A 19,817-nucleotide genomic window follows, 5' to 3' on the forward strand; every position below is an offset into this window, starting at 1 on the left:
TTGCACCACTGACAGAAACACGCCGGTCGAAAATGATTGTCCTGACTGTCTAGGTGCTCAGAGACAACTGACCAGCCGCTCGTTCGTTAGCTAGGAACACCCTCTTCCGAATCCAGTCGATGCGTGCACCCTCCAAAATACAGTCGCGGCGGAAAAAAATCAGTCCTATTACTTTCCGGACAAACCCTGTACAGCTGTCATACAAACTGAATGTATGGAATCAAATGCTTCGATTTGTGAAAGATGGAACCGCCCAATTTTAGGGGAAATCACATATCTCGAGACTCAAATATGGTACGTGAAATGCCTCTGAAATTTTAAGTTACACTGTGAAAATGCTCGAAACCACGTCTAAAAATACAGTTTAATGTTGAATAGTAAGCTTGATAAATCAAATATGCCAGAAGGAGAATTAAAATCATGACATATGCTTCAGAATTGTTCTTAGTTTAAATTGTACCCATATCATTTTAATGCTAAAAGTTTGAAGGTTCTAAGGCAACCGGACTTCAGGCAATACACACTATATAAAAGAGCTCCAAATGCATTCAGGAGATTCACTAAAAATATTATGCACAGCATTTCCCTACGACTCGTGAGTATATTTATAAGTTTTAAGGAGTTAGGGGTAGACAGAATTATCATAAAGTATAATATATTAAAAATATTCTCTGGAAATTTAAAGTAAATGCGATAAACAAAAAAATCTGGAAAAATTGTTCCTGATATTGCCATTTGTCAAATAAAATGCTTCTCCTCCAAACTGTGTTTCTTTAACTGGTGACCACTAGAATAAATCTATAATTAAAAAAATGAAAAATGAGTACCGATCAAAGAAATTTTTTCATTGATTTTTTATAAATGGTTAGCTGTTGTTTTTTCTCGAAAATTGGAAAAAATTTCAGATTGCATTTGTCAAATAAAAACTTTAAATCAAGCATTAAAATCTATAATTAAATCATTTTTGGTTGATAATTTTTATAAAATTAAAATAATTTACTGCACCTCTTAAAAAATTATTTATATTTTGTTGATAATTTTTATAAAATAAAATAATTTCAACTTGCCAGAATAGATTCCGCAATTAGGATTTCATATAATATCACTGTTTCTAATTTCTCGTCATATGCTGTATATCAATTTATTTACAGATGTTATTCAGGCATGAGACACAGGTACTAACACCTCATTGAATTCTCGCGAGTTTCTGTTATCAGCAATTAAATACCGCGATTACTCACTCACAGTCTGGCTCTCAAAATGAAAACAATAAATACTTAACAGTTGGTGAGAATTACGTGTGTTGCGCAGAGAATTCCGATGCGGTTTTCAGTTCGTAAAAAAATAAATATTGAATTCATTAGAATACCTATAGAAACAACTGTGAAAAGTAATAATTTATAAATTTGTAATTAATCTGAGAAAGCTTTAACAAGATGTTACATCACAACTAATTTGATTGTTAAACTTATTAAAATAAATGCTGCGAGGGGTTGTGAAATTTCTTATTTTAATTATATTTTGTGCTGAACCATGAAGTTTGTAACACCCCGAAGAAAATGTCGGAGATCCTATAAAAATATATGTATATATAAATGATCGGTGTTTTCAAGCTAAAACGCTTGAACCCCCCTCGCTGACACTGCAGAAAACAACCATCGAGAAGGATTGGTATGCTAAGTTTAAACGTGGTGAAATAAGCGACAAAAACGGTGAACGCAGTGGACGCAGTGGACGCCCAAAACATGTTTTTTCCGACGAAAACATCAAAAAAGTCCACAAAATAATTTAATTAATAAAGTGAAGTTGTTTGAGATAGCAGACACTCTAAAGATTTCACCTGAACGTCATGAGCAAGCTCTGTGCAAAGTGAGTGCCACGCGTTTTCTGACCAAAAAAAGCGACGAATTAATGATTCGGAGGAGTGTTTGGACATATTCAAGCGTAATAAAGCCGAGATTTTGCGTCGATTGTGACAATGGCTGAAACATGGCCCCATAATTTCAGTACGAAGTCCAATTCATAGTTCCAAAGGAAGACGCAACAGTCGACTGGCAAGGTTACAGAAGAAAAAGAAAGTTCACCGAAATTCGAATTGATTGCACATCCACCGTATTCTCTAGACCTGGTCCTCAGCGACTATTTCCTGTTCTCAAATGTGATCACCTATTTTTAAACAAAGGGCAAAGTACTACAATGCGATTTTTACAATGAGTGGAATTATTCAACAAAAAAGTGCCATTAAATTTGTGTGCGGAATCAAATTTCTGTTTGCCGAAACGTTGAAAATGTTGGAAAAGCCCTTCGATGATAATAGTTTGTAGCGATAAAGTGTTTTTGATTGGTACATATTATTCAAAGAGGGTCGAGAACGCGTTGACGACAAACCACGTCCAGGACAGCCATCTACATCAAGAGATGATCATCACGGCAATAAAGTCACGATTGGTGCCGAAATCACTAAATTTTTTCGAAAAACTGCATCGATGTCTGTGTAACAGTGCTTTCCGACTACCAGAATGTCATGAAACGTATTATTACCGCTGACGAGTCGTGGATCTATGTATGCTTACGACTCTGAAACAGACGATATACAATGTGTGTTCCAAAGGACTTTTTGAATCTTGCGCCCCCTGGTGCGAAAATGAGCTTCGAACAAAGATCCAACATTAAATTTTGTTTTAAAATTGGTAAAACTTTTACCGAAACGTTTCAATTGATGAAACAAGTTTATAGCGATGATTGCCTATCCCGTAGCAAAGTGCACGAGTGGTTTCAACGTTTTTAAAGTGGTCGTGAGGACATAAATGACGATCAACATGTGGGCCAATCAAAATCCGTGATCACCATAAATTCCATCGAAACTGTGCGTGATTTCATCAAAAATCAGCCGAAATCATCGATGAAATTCATGGAAGTGGAATTGAATATTTCCAAAACATCGATTTATCGCATTTTGATCGAACATTTGGGCTAACGGAAGGTGTGTGCACGATTTGTTCCGCACAAATTGACTGACGACCAAAAATTGCTCAGAATCCAACATTCGAAGAACATCTTGTGACCGATTATTTGAAATTTCCCATGAAAGGAAAGCGTTATGCAGACGTAGAGGCCATTCAAAAGGCTTGCACCGGTATACTGGCGGTCATACCGGCCAACGAGCTAAAAAACTATTTGTTCTGTTGTTTTTTTAAGTCCTGTTTACTTTTGAACGCACCTTGTATGTTGAATAAAAAATGTTTTTGACTATAGTAAGCCGGAAACTTGAATCAAGGGCTTGTATGGAAAACTGTTGCATTTGATGTGGTATCTTCACAAAATTTAATGGGTTACTGCTGTATTTTTTGTTCAGATCATGTAATCTGAACACATAAATGATATTAGCTGATTTTTTTTCAAGTCATGCAATGTTGAATAAAAAATGTGTTTGACTATAGTAGATAGATAGATAGTGTTATGAGGTAATGCACCGCGACCTAGGGTCTATTGTGCCCTTTGACTATAGTAAGCCGGAAACTTTACCTGTTATGAAAATGAGTGATTTTTCACATGCAATCTGATACGGTGACTCAGTTCAAAGTTGCAATGTGTAGCAAAAGTGTGCTATTTTAAACGGTACTTTTAACACTAATCCAGTTCCAAGGCAGATAATACGAAACTAATCACATTGAAGTGAATGCAAAACTGTTATTATCGCTATTAATAAATCTACGGACATACCATATACTTATATAAAATATATACATACAATCAATTGAATATATTAAACTGATAAGCAAAGTGTAGTTTCACAGTCCAAAATGTCAGGCTCAGATTTTAATAGATCTCTCTCTATTAAAAATTTATTTTAACACTCACCTTTTCGGAGAATTCATCACGTGAACGTCTAGAAACCGTAGCGCCGTTCATATTGTCCTTAGTGGGTGACATTTAATTATTTAACGCAGTTTGGAACAAAATTCTTAAACCTCAATTCTTCTTTTAATTAGAAATCACTGCACAGCACTAGCTTCTTGCTCGTTTCGGTGAAATTTATACTCTCACTTTTCCACTGGATTTACTGATAAACTCTCTTTTGTGCAATATTTTCAACTGTAAATAAATAATTTGCATTAGTTAACACTTTTGGCAAAGGTTTGAAAGTATAAACGTAAATATATACATATGAGTTTCTTCAATACTTGCGAATCTTTGAAAATTGGTGACGACTGTGCCGCCACTGATTATAAATGGTGTGTGAAAGTGGAAATTATATTATATTTTACATACTATATTTAAAAACATAAATACATATTTCTGATATTTATACGTTTTGTCTATATAATAATACGTAATCAAGTACAAGGATGGGGTCATATGTAGAAAATCACGCAGGTAAAGGAAAGTTCTCTCCCATTCACTTGGGAGGGGCCAGAAACGATTCTTTTACATATGGCTCAAGCACGTCATGACTTCCGGTCTTGACCAAGTTTCCTCGAACTGGCCAAGTAAACATCCGTTTTGTGCGCTGGGTTTGGGACCTGTTACGTAAAATACACTACCAAAGAAAAGAAGGAAACAGCCTCGGATGAGAGACCTCTGTGTTAAGGATTATGATTTAAGGGCATGCACCAGAAATGTCTGGACCCTTGATTGGGATGGTGCCTCTGCCCAACTGGTTGATGTCCTCATTAGAGTACGGTGAATGGGACAACGACTGAGGCGAGTAGGTCCTTGTAGCAACAGCTGTTACTTCGGACTGAGAAGACAATTGAGAAGTAAAGTCCTCTCTCGACAAACAAAGACCAAACTCTATAAGTCAGTCATTATTGGAACGACAAACTGTTTGAATTGTACGACGACATTGACATAGTTCAGCGAATAAAATGACAGCGGCTACGCTGGCTAGGTCATGTTGTCCGGATGAACAAAAACACTCCAGCTCTGAAAGTATTCCACGCAGTACCCCCCAGGGGAAGCAGAGGAAGAGGAAGACCTCCACTCCGTTGGAGAGATCAGGTGGAGAAGAACCTGGCTACGCTTGGAATCTGCAATTGGCGCCACATTGCACAAAGAAGATACGACTGGCGCGCTTTTGTTAACTCGGCTATAACCGCGTAAGCATTGTAGTGATGGTTTTAGTAATAGTCTGTGCCCAATTTCATAACGATACCTTGTTAAAATAAAAAAATTTCTTTACAAGCACTTGAGTTTGATCAGTCAGTTGGTATGGCAGCAATATGCTATAAACGTCCGATGGTTCCAACAAATGAGCAGTCCTTGGTGAGAAAAGGATATGTGCAAAATCTCAGATCGATACTTCAAGACAGACAGACTTGACTAAATCGTCTCAGCTCGCTGATCATTTAGATATGTATGTATGTATATCTTTCAAAGGTCTATCAGTTTAAGATAATAGAGACGTCTGCAAAAGTTTGTTATACAAATTGTGAAACAGATATCAGAACACCTGGGCTAAGTTGTGAACCGGTAAGGTCCACTTTCAGTATGAAACTATGTAGCTTATAGATCACATTTCTATTTAGTTCCTTTAATATATCCTTATATCCGAAACTAAATGGAATATATTCATCATATATGTGAAAATGGAACCTTTCTACCCGGTCTAGTAATGCTATCCAAACCATTCCCATTCAATTTCAATAAGTTATCTGTAAAATATAATATTTATTCAATAATAATAATAAATAATATTCCAAGCACTTAACACTCATCAACTGACCCATATACATACATACATCTAAGGTACTATGTATAATCAGATAGAGGGTGGAGAAGCCGCCAGACGTTATATAGAACCAAAGCTGGGGTCGAATATTAAACAGAATCACACAGTTTTGAGGAAGGTCTGCTTAAATCAAGAACAATCCAAGTAATAGACTTTATTACGATATACTTGATCTATTGCCAAATCAAATAAGCTGAGTGTGCGTAGTTGAAGGCGGTTTCCACATTTGTGCTAAGTTGGTACACGAGAATGTTATGTACCGAATTCGGTTCAAATCGGTTCAAATCGGTTCAAATCGTCAAGTGACTTGTGAGAGACCAAATTTCACCTAAAACTTAAAGCAAAACATTTCGGTCAACACAATAGATTTCGATTTGGCACAACTTTAATCATCACCTTGATTATCTGAGGGGATACATGGACATGTTATTTCATTCTAAGTGTAGGTAACAAGACAAATGAAAAATGCAAGCTAAAAATCGCCTTTTTTATTCCGCAATAACTGACAAACACTAGAAACAATAAGCGTACGTTGCGTCCAACTATCGTTATGATTATTTTTAGAAATTCAATCACCACTGCGCTGCTTTTCCCCGCTTCACACCCCTTCATTTCGCATCAGTTGGCTATCGCTTGGCACAAACGGCGCAGACCCACAAGCGCAGCTGTCGAAGCGATTAAAACGCATTCAACGCCCGCGAGAATGGCGCTCCACATAAAATCGCCTTGGCTGACACCTCATCGGACAGGTAAATGATGGGCGAGCGTGGCGAATTATTTAACGGAATGCATAAATGTGTGTTTGTAGGACAGACTGATAACAATACAAACAAGCGCTGCAGACACTGTGAACAAAATACAGCTGAGCACCTGGTGCTGTGTGCTGTAAATATAGAGTTTTGGGGGGGATAACAAAGGAGAAGAGAAATATAATGGCGTAGATGGTAATAGGGTGATATGTACAGACAGGGTTGCAATTACTGTTTTTTTTTTTTCAATTACATGCACCTATTATATTTAACTTTTTTTGCTCAGCTGTACCTTAGCTACAGGTTTGTTCAACTTGTATAACCATAATTTAGCTTTGGCTACCTATTTTTACTACAGCAATTAAGCAAATAAAAACTTATGTATAACATACAACAGTTTCAGGGATGTCTACGGATACCTGTTGAGCACAATTAAGTAATATCATATGAAAATCATATCACAGTTTTGCCTAATTATATAGCTATTCATGTAACTTAAATTTAAGGGAGAGACATTCATATATCTAGGAAACTACCAATAAGGTTCCCACTAATGACAAAATGATTATCAATAGCAAAAATCCTGCGCATAACTACCTATAATTGCTGGTAGAACAAAGTTGGAAGCAGTTACGAGTAAACTTTTCAATGAATCGATTGGTATACTGTAAGTAAGTAAATACATTGTGACATAAGAGCAACCGGAAATTGTAATTAAATTTCCCGTGTAAATTATATTTCAAAGAAATGGATTTTGCTAAGTTGGTAGGACTGTCCTTAATTATTGTGCCAAATTTGAGCGGGATCTGTCAACCAGTTTGTTTACAGCAGCTGCTTAAGTCGGTACACCTCAGTAGTGCGTTGCGATTTCTACAAAGAATAAAATATCAAAATAAGAATTTGTCTCACATTTTGTATTTCAAACCAAATTTCGTATGCGGAATCGGAGCGCATATTGCAAAAGGCTTACGCTGATTAAGTTTTATCAAAAACACAAGCCCACGAGTAGTACAAGGCCTTCAAAGATGGTCGAGAAATCGTTGAAGACATGCCTCGTTCCGGACGACCTTCGACCTCTTCAACTAATGAAAATATTAAAAAAGTGAAGGATATGCTGCTTGAAAATCTTCTGGCAAGTAATAGAGAGATGGCAAGAGGGCTCGACATCTCTCGCGAGTCCGCTCGAATGATTTTAATGGAAATTTTGAGTATGAAACGCATTCTTGCTCGATTAATACCGATAAAGCTGATTTTTTTTTTCAAACCACCATAAACAGGTCTCTTTAAATATGCTTGATTGGGCATATTCAGGTCCCACGTTCATTGAGAGTTTGACATGCAAACAGGTCAACAATCATAGGAATGGAACCCGTTTTCAGTCGATCGAAGAGATAAACCAAAATTCGCTGAAAGAGCTGAAGGTCAACCCAAAAAGTGCTTATGAAACGTGTTTCGAGGACTGGAAAAATTGTTGGCATAAGTGTACATCTGGCGAGGATTATTTTGAAGGCGATAAAAAAAATAGTGATGAATAAGTAAATATATGTTTTATTTACAATTTCCGGGTGCTTTTTTATCTTAATGTACACCAAAATTGTATATGCGTTACTGCTTTTGTTATCCTAGTACCTATAAAGGTTAACTATTTTTATACCCTGAACAGGGTATATTAAGTTTGTCACGAAGTTTGTAACACCCAGAAGGAAGCGTCGGAGACCCTATAAAGTGTATATATAAATGATCAGTATGTTGAGCTGAGTCGATTTAGCCATGTCCGTCTGTCCGTCTGTCTGTCCGTTTGTCTGTATATATACGAACTAGTCTCTCAGTTTTTAAGATATCGTTTTGAAATTTTTCAAACGTCATTTTCTCTTCAAGAAGCTGCTCATTTGTCGGAACGGCCGATATCGGACCACTATAACATATAGCTGCCATATAAACTGAACGATCGGAATCAAGTTCTTGTATGGAAAACTTTCACATTTGACAATATATCTTCACCAAATTTGGTATAGATTATTTTCTAAGGCAACAATGTAATCTTCGAAGAAATTGGTCAGATCGGTTAACTATAGCATATAGCTACCATACAAACTGAACGATCGGAATCAACTTTTGCATTTGACAAGATATATTTACGAAATTTGGTATAAATTATTTTCTAAGGCACCAATGTAATCTGTGAAGGGTATATTAGCTTCGGTGCAGCCGAAGTTAACGTTTTTTCTTGTTTTTGATTGTGGCTAAGTATTCAGCTTTTGCAACAGTTATAAATGGTTGTTGGCTCTAAAAGAATCTGGGTGAGAAAGCACTCACATATCAATATTTATACATAGATATACTTTTGTTTCAAACTATGTAAAAATATTGGCTAACATTAGAAAAGCTAAGTAAAATTTACAATTTATTGCAACATGTGAAAGGAAGCGCTATGGGGCAGAAGCTTGTTTAGTTATTACCTTAATATAAATTTAACTAGAATTGCTAGAATACCCTACACAGGTGCATTTCGTATAACATGAAAGGGTATAAAAAGAGCTTTATCTTATTTTTATTACCTAAATAGAGTATATTTAGTTTGCCGCGATGTTTGTAACACCCAGTACGAAACGTCTGAGACCCTATGAAATATAAAATTAAATGTCCGCGTCTACACAAGAGGCAAAAAAGGACTTTTAAGTAATTTATCACGAGCTGCGTCTAATATTGAGTCACGTAATGTAATCGCCCAGCAGAGTCGGTAAATCGAACAACCATTGATCGGTTTCGAACTACGTATACACTAGTGCATAGTGCGCATCCTCAGAAACAACGAAAAGTACTCGAAGACGCTATGACTACTGCGGAGCAGAGTATCGAAAAAATCCCGAATAAGCCCATCCGCCATTATGCGCAACAATCAGAGCTGTGCCCATCCACTTTATGGAAGAGTTTGCGAAAGGTACTTGGTTGGCGGGTTTACAAAATCAAACATATTGAAGAATTGAAACCGAACGATCATCAACCGCAACGCAGGAAAGAATCAATGTATCAAAGGAGCCTGTAGCGATTGCGATAATATTCCTTGGAAGATAACATTCGCATGATGGCATTGGAACAAATTTCTGCAAAAGGTAATATACCGATATTTTCGATAGAAACTCAGCCATAGACACTGTGGTCCACATATTCTGAACCTGTCGGCTTGCAAAATTATGGTCCGATTTCGAAAATTTTTAAATATTTGGAAATACCTAAAAGCACCATTTAAGCAAAGTTTTATCTCGATGACGTTTATTTATATACAGTAAAGTAAAATAGTCGGACGAAATTTAAAATTGTGTTATACATATGTCATGTGGGTTGTAGACACGGTTGCTTTCCGATTTCGCCCACAATACAATATAAGACTATCAGGAAAATTTTATGTATAGACTTTAGTTAAAATTGATACAGTTGTTCCGGAAGTATGGTATGGAAGTATGTGAGTTATCGCACATTTCGATGCATTACCATGCGATAATTCATAAGACTTGTAGAAATTGGGATCATTGACGTTCTCAGCGATGTCATTCGATGATTCATCTGGTTGAAGTTAAGCACTTCTCTTTACTTCTTCAACATATGAAAACTTTAAAATACGTTGGTCCATTTTTTATTAACATTAAGTTTGCCACGAAGTTTGTAAACCCCCAGAAGAAAACGTCAGAGACCCTGTAAAATATATTTATATTTATACGGATAGTATATATAAATGATCAGCAAAGTGAGTTCAGTCGATTTGGTCAAGTCAGTCTGTCGGTCCGTCCGAGTGTCTACTCAATTGTCGGAACCCTCGATATCGGACCACTATAGCATACATATAGTTGTCATACAAACTGAACGATCGGTATCATTTGCAAGGAGTATGAATACAATATTAAATTTCAAATTTAAAGTATTTATGCAGCCCATGGAAGTTGAAAAGTCAACACACTTTTTAAACAAGCCTCGTAGTTACACACATCCATACGCCTATAAACTACAATGCATTCACTGGCAGCGCACTACGTTGACAGTGGTAATAGGCTCCTCGTCAGGAATGTGAGAAATGTATAGCAACCAGCTTAGCCAGCTGGAGAGTTTTCCACTATATTGGCTTTGGTCAATGCATATGTATAAACAATAATTGTACTCTCGCCACATGTTACTACAGAGTACAATAGTTTTTATCATCTAACGGTACTTTGTAACATATAAAACAATTGGAGATAGTTATGAAGTTAGGTATTTATATAAATGGTACACGTAGAGGATCTCAGTGCGTTTGGCTCTATTTATATGTAAACTCTAAAACTCTATATCTACATATCTCGAATAGTTTTAGGTGTTACAAAGAATGAAGCCGATTTCTGGCTCAATGGGTATGTGAACAAACAAAATTGCCGCATTTGGAATGAAGAGCTATCTTAAAAGATTCAAGAGCTGCCACATCCTCCTGAAAAAAACCGTTTGGTGTGATTTATGGGGCGGTGAAATCATCGGTCCATATTTCTTCAAAAATTATGCCTGTGAGAATGTAACCGTCAATGGCGACCGTAATCGCGTCATGATAACCGACTATTTGATGCCTGAAATTGAAGCTCGTGATCTCGGCAACATTTAGACGGCACCACTTCCCAAACATCGCATTAATCAATGGATTTATTGAGAGAAAACTTCGGTGTACAGATAACTTCACCTTTTGGGCCAATCGATTGGCCACCAAGCTCGTGTGATATCGCGTCGTTAGACTTTTTCCTGCGGTGTTATGTAAAGTCTAAATTATATGCGGATAATCCCGCTTCGATTCAAGTCTTGGAGCCATTTACAAGTCGAAATGCTCGAACGAGCCATAGAAAATTGGACTCAACGGATGAACCATCTGAGACGTAGCCGCGGTCAATGTTTGAAAGAGATAATCTTCGAAAAATAAATGACAAAGAATGTTCTTCCGAATGATAAAGAAAAATATTCTCCATTAAATTTGAAGTTCCTCGAAATGGATTTCCCTTATTAGAAAATTTCAGTTCATCGTAAGAGTAGTTAACCAATATTTTAATTAGAAATGAAAAGCATATGCAATAGTATATGGTTTACAACGCTAAAGCGAATCTGAAGAATATCTCTATTGGAATGGATCATCAGAATAACGGATTTCTCCACGAAAGAACACATACGAATCCTCTCAAAGCAAAAACGAAGCATTACCTTGTACGTCTTGTAAAATGTGGCATGTGGCAAGCGCTTGATATGCATATAAAGATATAGAATGTACATACATACATATATGTATATTCTTGTATAGTATACTTTGCTATAATATCTACAGCCCCAACATATTATACCTTTATTATTAAATATGTATGTATGGGTATCTTTACAAACGTATGTATGTATATTTATACATATTTTTCCATATATGTACATACATACATACTTATGGGCACTTGTGTTGTTGTACATAGTCAGATGGACGTAAATGTTTCCACTCATACATATGTATATGTATATGCATGCAGCAAATACCTAGGAGTTTGGCGATCGCCGTTGCATTCTCCTATTAGAGGAAGTGCAATAGCGATCACTGAAACGTGATCACGAGATTTTGTTGCTGCAACAGCGAGCCGCCGTTGTGGCAAGACTTGCTGTGCATGACGGCATTGTGTGTGTGCTGCTTGGACCGGCTGACTGCCTAACTTGCTTGCGCAGCGCTGCTGATCGTTCACCCGCCGCTCGATTTCCAGCATTCGCCTTTTACTCTTGGCCCTCATCGTAATTGGTGTAGACCCAAACGACGACCAGGCCGGTTTAACTCGTTATCTGAGTAATGTGAGTTGCCGGTTCTTGGCTTAAACTAAATTGTATGAAAACAAAAAAAATTTAAAATAATAGCTATAACAACAACAACAGCAAAATAATAAGTCCAGCTCATCCGTTTAATGTGCTGTACAGGTTTGTGTTTTCTTTCTCTTTTTTTATTATTGTTTTTTCCTCAACAACAAAATCTACATAATTTTGTTGTTAATGTTCCTTTATTTCTTTGGTTTTTTTGCAATAAATAAAAGTAGGGTGCCTGGAGTTATAGTAGAAAGAAAAGTGTACATTCACACATACATACATATACATATATGTATATGAGTGATATATAGCACACTCTTATATGGTCATGTGTTTGCGTTGAAGGTGTCGAAGATGATGATGATGACGACGACAAAAAGGCACAGTGTTTTAAGCTGAGAAATTTATCGTTATTAATTTACCTAGAAATGATAAGAAGTGAAGGAAGGGTTTCTCAATTAAAATTTGTGTGTGGTCTGCAATAAGTGCTTACGATTTTTACGTAATTGATTAATTTCTCTTAAATATAAGGAGAGTTTTGTTAAAGCTTTCACATTACACAAAGTAAGACATGTCATCGAAATATTAACTAGTATAAGAAAGACGTGATGTTAAAATGAAATAAACTCAAATTTGGACAAAATTTCGGCCAAATGACCACCACGACTCCGTTTGCATATCTCCACCCGTTTACGCCAATTTTTGATGTCCCGGTGCAGCATTTAGGCTGGAATTTTGGCTTTGAGCTCGAGCCTAACTGGTTGATTGGCGTAAACCTTTTATTTAAAATACCTCCATAATAATCTAGAAGCGTTAAATCGCGGCGACAATTGAACTGGACTATTTCTCAAAATTAACAAGTCGCCAATGTGTCCGTGTTGAAGGGTATTTTCCAACTCTCAAGAAATGTAAAAACTTCATATAAAAAAACGCTTAAGAAATGGTCAAGAAAATTTACCGCAGGTATGCAGCTCTAAAGAAATCTAGTACCAATTTTTAATAGATTTTTTCAATAAAATGCAAATATGGCAACGCTGGTTTTGCGAAGAAACATGAAATCAACAATTGTTTCTTGAAGGAAATTCAAAGTAATCGTTAAATTCATGTTAAATTAGTTAAAATCATTATTATGAAGTATCAGTTCATTTTGAAATTTTGTATAAAACCTACCAATCTTCATCCACATTCCTTAAATCGTATATAGTATATTTTCTTTGTTTATTTTCTCTTGCTCTACTAATGTGCATCATTCACAACAACTTGCCGTCAAAATTACTTGACTACAGCTCAAGAAACAAGGATTTTTTTCTTGAGCATTTACTTAAGAGCTGGAAACGGACCTTAAGACGTGAAAAATGAGGCAGCGCATCGTCTTGTTAGAAATAGCGATAACTATTGATGAAAATAAAAGCCGATGATGCCGCCATATCATAATACACACCAAACGGTCAATTTTTGAGGATTGTGTTTCCTTAACTATACGAGGTTTTGACTTTGTTGACGAAGCCATTAACTGGGAAATGAGACTCATATGATAAGATGATTTGTTTCGATAAGATTTTTGCGAGAAAGCGAGTTTGCGTAATAATCTTGAACGATTTCAAAGCGTTGTACCAAAGTGAAATGTGACATGATGTAATGGCAAACCTTACTGAACACACTGACACAATTTGACACAAATCCGTAAACACGCATGGCCGCCACGAGCTCTCAAATCACTTGCTGCTGTTGTTGTAGCGGCAGAAAACATTCCTGAAGCAATTTCAAGGAATAGTGTCGAGTTAACAGTCTTTGAACGGTTACTTAGACCCGACTATCGTGAAAACGGCACATAACAATCACATCAACAATCGTGGGAACGGCACGTCATCCCTATTGGTAGACACTTTATAAACCATATGAAATATTAAATTGAATTCGAATTCATGCGAATAATAAAAAATGCCATTTATTTAATAATTTTTTATTATTTTCGCTTCATTTGCAGCATTCGTCAGCATTTCACACTGTGCCTTATGTAAATATACAAGTATTTACATACATGCATATATACTTAATTGTTTATGGTGATCGCATTTTGTCGACGTCAGCTTTGCTAAAGTTTTTATACTTTCAGTAGCTTCAGTTTCCACAACACTTACGCTATTTCGGATTATTTTGCGTAAATTGTTAAGATTTTGCAAAATTTCCGCAAATTCATAAACAATAATGTAAGTACAAGTACGTATAATTAGAGTGTTTATATAAAAGATTTTAACTACTTCACTGGCAGTGCACAACGAACCTAGCCACTAGACGCGTACTCGTACATACTTATAAACTAGCATATTATTTGTATGGGGATGTGTGATAACAATAATTTCTTATGATTTTACAACTCATCTAGCGCCCCTACAATTGCTATGTACCAAAAGTGTGAGAAGTGTTGGCCAAAAAGTGGCAAATTGAGTTTACATTTGAATCTGGTAAACTTTGTGAACGCACTGACGCGCGAGTAAAACTTATGTAGTATGTGGAGGATACGCCACTCAACGGGCAGGAAGGTTATGTTAGAAATCAACACTTCGGTAAACGCATTTGATGTACGACTTGTTTTACTCCATTGATTATTGACACACAAACGCGGCAAACAACGCTCATGAGCGTTGAATAAATGTAGTATATTTTATTTTGAGGGCCTCCTATTGCTTTTTTGGAAATCAGCAGGCGGTTTCACACCTGCCAAATCGCTCGCACTGGCAGTCGCTTTCGACACACACACACACGCAGCATTAAAATGCAAACGAATTTGCAATATATTCACTTTCCCGATAAAAAAAAACATTATTTTCAATTGTTCGAAGTTTGAATTTACATTCGCGTTCCATTCGTGAATTATGTATGTACATACATATGTTAAAGAAATAATGAAAATGTTTAAGAATTATAAACACCATAACCACACATAGAAATACTTGCACAGCACAGCCGTAAAAGCACCAATAATCATACGCACATCTAATATTATTTAGATATTATTGCCTCCAGTACTACTAACCATTAAACAAATGAAACGTCTCGGCTGCGAATCACTTAAACACATAAAAACACTTCCAATACCAATTCGGGAGAAATGTTAAAGCAAAAAAGAAAAACACACAAAATTAACCAAAATAAAATCGTTTAAAACACTAAAGCACTTTTTGGTCGGTTGGTTGGCGTCACTATTTAATTCACAATTGCTTGCTTTTGCCGGCTTTATGAATATGGCGCTTTCGATATTGTTGTTGCACGTGTAGTATATTGTACCGTATTGTTTACTCGTGTGCGTACTTTGGTTGGGGCGCGCTTCCACTACTATTTCCCGTACAAAATTCGTTCGTTCGCTTGAGTCGCTTCCGTCTGACTGACTGAAGTTACGAAAAATATTCGACGAAAGCGTGTATAGTAAGCACCACCACAAGACGCTCGTGGCGATTGCCGCATTCAACAGACCAACAACGATTCCAGCCGAACTGTTCCAAAGAGCGAATCGAGTCATCATCATAAAGCAGCAACTGGCTCGACCGGTGTTTTGTTTATTGGTTTTTATTGTTATTATTTTATTATACGAAATTTTGGTTTCAATGCCTTTACATATGGCTGTACATAGTATGTAAAATATATATGTATATATGTAGTTGTGTGTTTGCAGTAGTGTAGTGGTGTTGGCGCTAATATGACAGAGAGAAATGAAAGAATGCAAAAATACACTGGAAAAGCTTGGAGCCGGCTAGAACGAAGTCTGCGATACTATACATTACGTGATAGTTATATCTTTAATAATATTAGAACCTATAATTGCATATTATTCAAAACTGAGAGGTGAAAGAAATATTAAAAAAAAGTAATAATAAAAATAAAAAAAAATTAAATAAAAAAATGAGATCAGTGAGACAATGTGCAGTAGTGCAACTCATCGTTCTAGTTACAATTTGGTATTAAATATATTTTCAAATGCACTTAAGTGTAGAGCACATTTTATGAATGAGAACAAGTATTCATTGACGCCTCAAAGCTCCGCGTGGAAAGCTCCTTCTACAAGTAGTAACAAGTACAAGTTCCTTGGATTCGCAGAGAAATTACTTGGATGTAAATTCGTTCATTTATAGAGGATGGCAGTTGATTCCAGATATTATGTGAGTTTGATTAGGCTAAGAGCTCGATCCTAACAGGGATCTCATTTGGACAGCTTAGAACGCTGGTCCCTTGTGGTACTTAAAACTGATATATAATAGATAATAATAAGACTCTTACAAATCGAGAAATCGAGATCGAATAATCGTTTTGAGCCTATCAAAAATACGTTGAAGCGACTTATTTTAGTTTCGGCTATATTCTGGTTCCCCGAAGGTAAGACTCCCGAAATGTTTCAAGATTATGTGAGTAGCTCACCTAAAAACGAATAAGTGTACATACTCGTACATATATACCACAAAACGTTGAAAAATGATGATTAAAAAAGACTAGTTTGAAAAAGTAAGAAAGTAAGAATAAGAAGCGGTTGTGTCTCGACGAACATAGACCAAACTCTATAAGTCCCTCATTATTCCGGTTCTGCTATATGGAGCAAAGGTATGGACAATAATGACAACATCTGATGAGTCGGCGTTACGAGTTTTCGAGAGAAAAGTTCTGCGGAAGATTTATGGGCCTTTGCGCATTAGCAACGGGAATACCGCTATCGATGAGCTGTACGAGATATACGACGGCATTGACATAGTTCAGCGAATTAAGAGACAGCGGCTACGCTGGCTAGATTATGTTGTCCGTATGAATGAAAAACACTGCAGCTCTGAGAGTATTCGACGCAGTACCCTCGGGGGGAAGCAGAGGAAGAGGAAAACCTCCACTCCACGCCGGTATAAAACAAAGTTGGAAATTAGAGCTTTCAAGGTCATGTATCAATCTTCATTACTTTTTTTAAAATACTTATTATACAAGTAGTTTCTGGATATATTTTTTAAGGGTAGCATCTATCCATTCGCCTGTCTGGATATTCAATATTCAAAAAAATTCAGATCAAATCACTTTAGCATATATGTAGTTGCCATACAAACTGACCAATCGGAATTATTTGCATTTGTGATGGTACAGCCGAAGTTTACTCGATTAACCGTTAGCAAAGTATCGTTTACCAGAAATCTATTTTTTCCACTTGTGCACTTATTCCAGCAAAAGCAATGCCACCCACCAACCCAGCCACAATTGGCATAAAAATGCCGACACGAAGCGACATAGCGTACGCAACAATTTAGTAAACAAATGAAGCAAAACAAAACCGAAAACAGCAAAATGTGGCGAATGATAAAAGACAGACGCAGAGCACAAAAACAGCTGGAATTACGAAAGCCGGCAAACTGACAACCCCAAGTCAGCACACACACACATGCACCCATGCTACATATGGAATGCAAGTGCATATGGATGGCTGTGCGCACACTCACGCATTTATACATGTACACACATATTCACACATATTTATATTGTAAATTTGTTTGGTCGCGAGTGACCTAAGCATCGCAGCGTTGATGGAGCTGATTATTTGCCTCACTGGCGAGACACATATACATATGCATGTATGTATCTATGTATGTGTATTTGCGGATGTTTTGGAAGCTCACATATTACCGGTGCTTTGGAGAAAACAAAATTATAGCACTGTTTTATAGGAAAGCTCAATATGCAGAAACGATATAAGGTCTTCCTTACTTACAGTTATGGACAATGCCATAGGGTCATCCATTCAGATTTTGTCAAGCGATAACAGCATTTATTAAAAGGTACGGTTAAGATTATTATTTAATAAATTAATAAAATATGTCAATTTACAGAATTTCTTTATCTGAGTTAACAACAGCGCACCAGTCATTTCTTCTTCTTTTCGCTTTTTGGCGTTAATTCGAGATACCGAGTGTAGCCAGGTCCTTCTCCGACTGTTCTCTCCAAGGAAGTGGAGGTCTTCCTCTTCCTTTGCTTCCCCCGGCGGGTACTGCGTAGAATACTTTCAGAGCTAGTGTTTTCGTCCATTCGGACAACATGACCTAGCCAGCGTAGCCGCTCTCTTTTAATTCGCTGAACTATGTCAATGTCGTCGTATATCTCGTACAGCTCATCGTTCCATGGAATGCGATATTCTTCGTTGCCAATGCGCAAAGGACCATAAATCTTCCGCAGAACCTTTTTCTCGAAAACTCGTAACGTCAACTCATCAGTTGTTGTCATCGTCCAAGCCTTTGCACCATATAGTAGGATGGGAATTATGAGTGACTTATAGAATTTGGTTTTTGTTCGTCGAGAGAAGACTTCTCTTCTCAATTGCCCAATTAGTCCGAAGTAGCACCTGTTGGCAAGAGATATTCTGCGTTGGATTTCCAGGCTGACGTTGTTGTTGATGTTAATGTTGGTTCCAAGATAGACGAAATTATCTATGACCTCAAAGTTATGCCTGTCAACAATGCCATGCGAGCCAAGCCGCGAGTACGACTACCTTCCTTATCTAGTCTGAAGAAAGCAAATCTTAAGCCGTGGTTGTTAAAGAGAATGATATCAATATCATGGCCGTACGCCAGCAGCTGTACGCTCTTCTATTTAGCTGCACAGAGCTTGTATTATTTTCTCCAACTACATGTTGAAGATGTCACACGCTAGAGAGTCCCCATGTCTGAAATCTCGCTTGGTATCGAACGGTCAGCTTACACAGCCGTATTAGCTTTGTGGGGATACCAAGTTCAGAAATAGCAGCATAAGCGCAGTTCCTTTTCGTGCTGTCGAAGGCGGCTTTGAAATCGACGAAGAGGCGGTGTGTGTTCCTTCCTTTCACGAGTCTCTTCAAAAATTTGGCGCATGGTGAAAATCTCCGAAATTACTGTTAGACGTATCAGATATCAGATCGAGAAGGAACGACTTAAGGACATGTTGTATCGCCAAGATCATGTGCAAGAGCAACGAAAACAAGCAATGAAGATAATTAACTCATGCGAGTAGTCCATCCAACTCTGTTAATCACGATAACATCGAAAAACTTATAGAAACAATGCTTAAAAATCGTCGTATTGGCATCAGAGAGATAGCAAAGGATCACAACATCTCTTATGGATTGACTCAACACACATTCATTAATATTTTCGGTATGAATGGTGTCAATGTCACACTGGTTCCAAAAGACCTGAGTCTTTTCCTAGGACGACGTCTAGTAGAGGATAAGAGATATACATATCTAAGAGACTCGACAACAAAGACAAGCTAAATTCATCAAACTTATGACTTAACTCATGACGAGAGGTTGGTTTATGAATATGTCTGTCCACTATCCAACGAATGGCGCTCCAAAAATTAGCCGAAACCGAAAAAAACCAAAATCCGCTGAAGGCATAAAAGACCATCCCAACCGAGGCTTATAACAAGTGTATGGGAAATTAAATAATACAGATTTATATTAAAACATGTGGAAATGTAGTTTTTGTTCTTTTTTTTTTTTT

At 36.9% G+C, this 19,817-nt stretch overlaps 1 protein-coding gene across 1 annotated transcript in view; it reads right to left on the reverse strand.

The window, feature by feature from the left end:
- LOC126762990 (four and a half LIM domains protein 2) overlaps window positions 1-15,713 on the reverse strand; it is a 253,696-nt gene extending 237,983 nt beyond the window's left edge. The window contains exons 1-2 of the mRNA XM_050480123.1: window positions 15,356-15,713; window positions 3,862-4,095 (exon numbers count right to left, since the gene is read on the reverse strand). Of these exons, the coding sequence (XP_050336080.1) occupies window positions 3,862-3,933 (72 nt within the window). The 5' untranslated portion in view covers window positions 3,934-4,095; window positions 15,356-15,713. The remainder of the gene's footprint in view (window positions 1-3,861; window positions 4,096-15,355) is intronic.
- Between the last annotated feature and the right edge of the window lie 4,104 nt (window positions 15,714-19,817).

This window comes from Bactrocera neohumeralis, chromosome 6 (assembly GCF_024586455.1).
Source record: "Bactrocera neohumeralis isolate Rockhampton chromosome 6, APGP_CSIRO_Bneo_wtdbg2-racon-allhic-juicebox.fasta_v2, whole genome shotgun sequence".
NCBI classification, from domain to species: Eukaryota; Metazoa; Arthropoda; class Insecta; order Diptera; family Tephritidae; genus Bactrocera; species Bactrocera neohumeralis.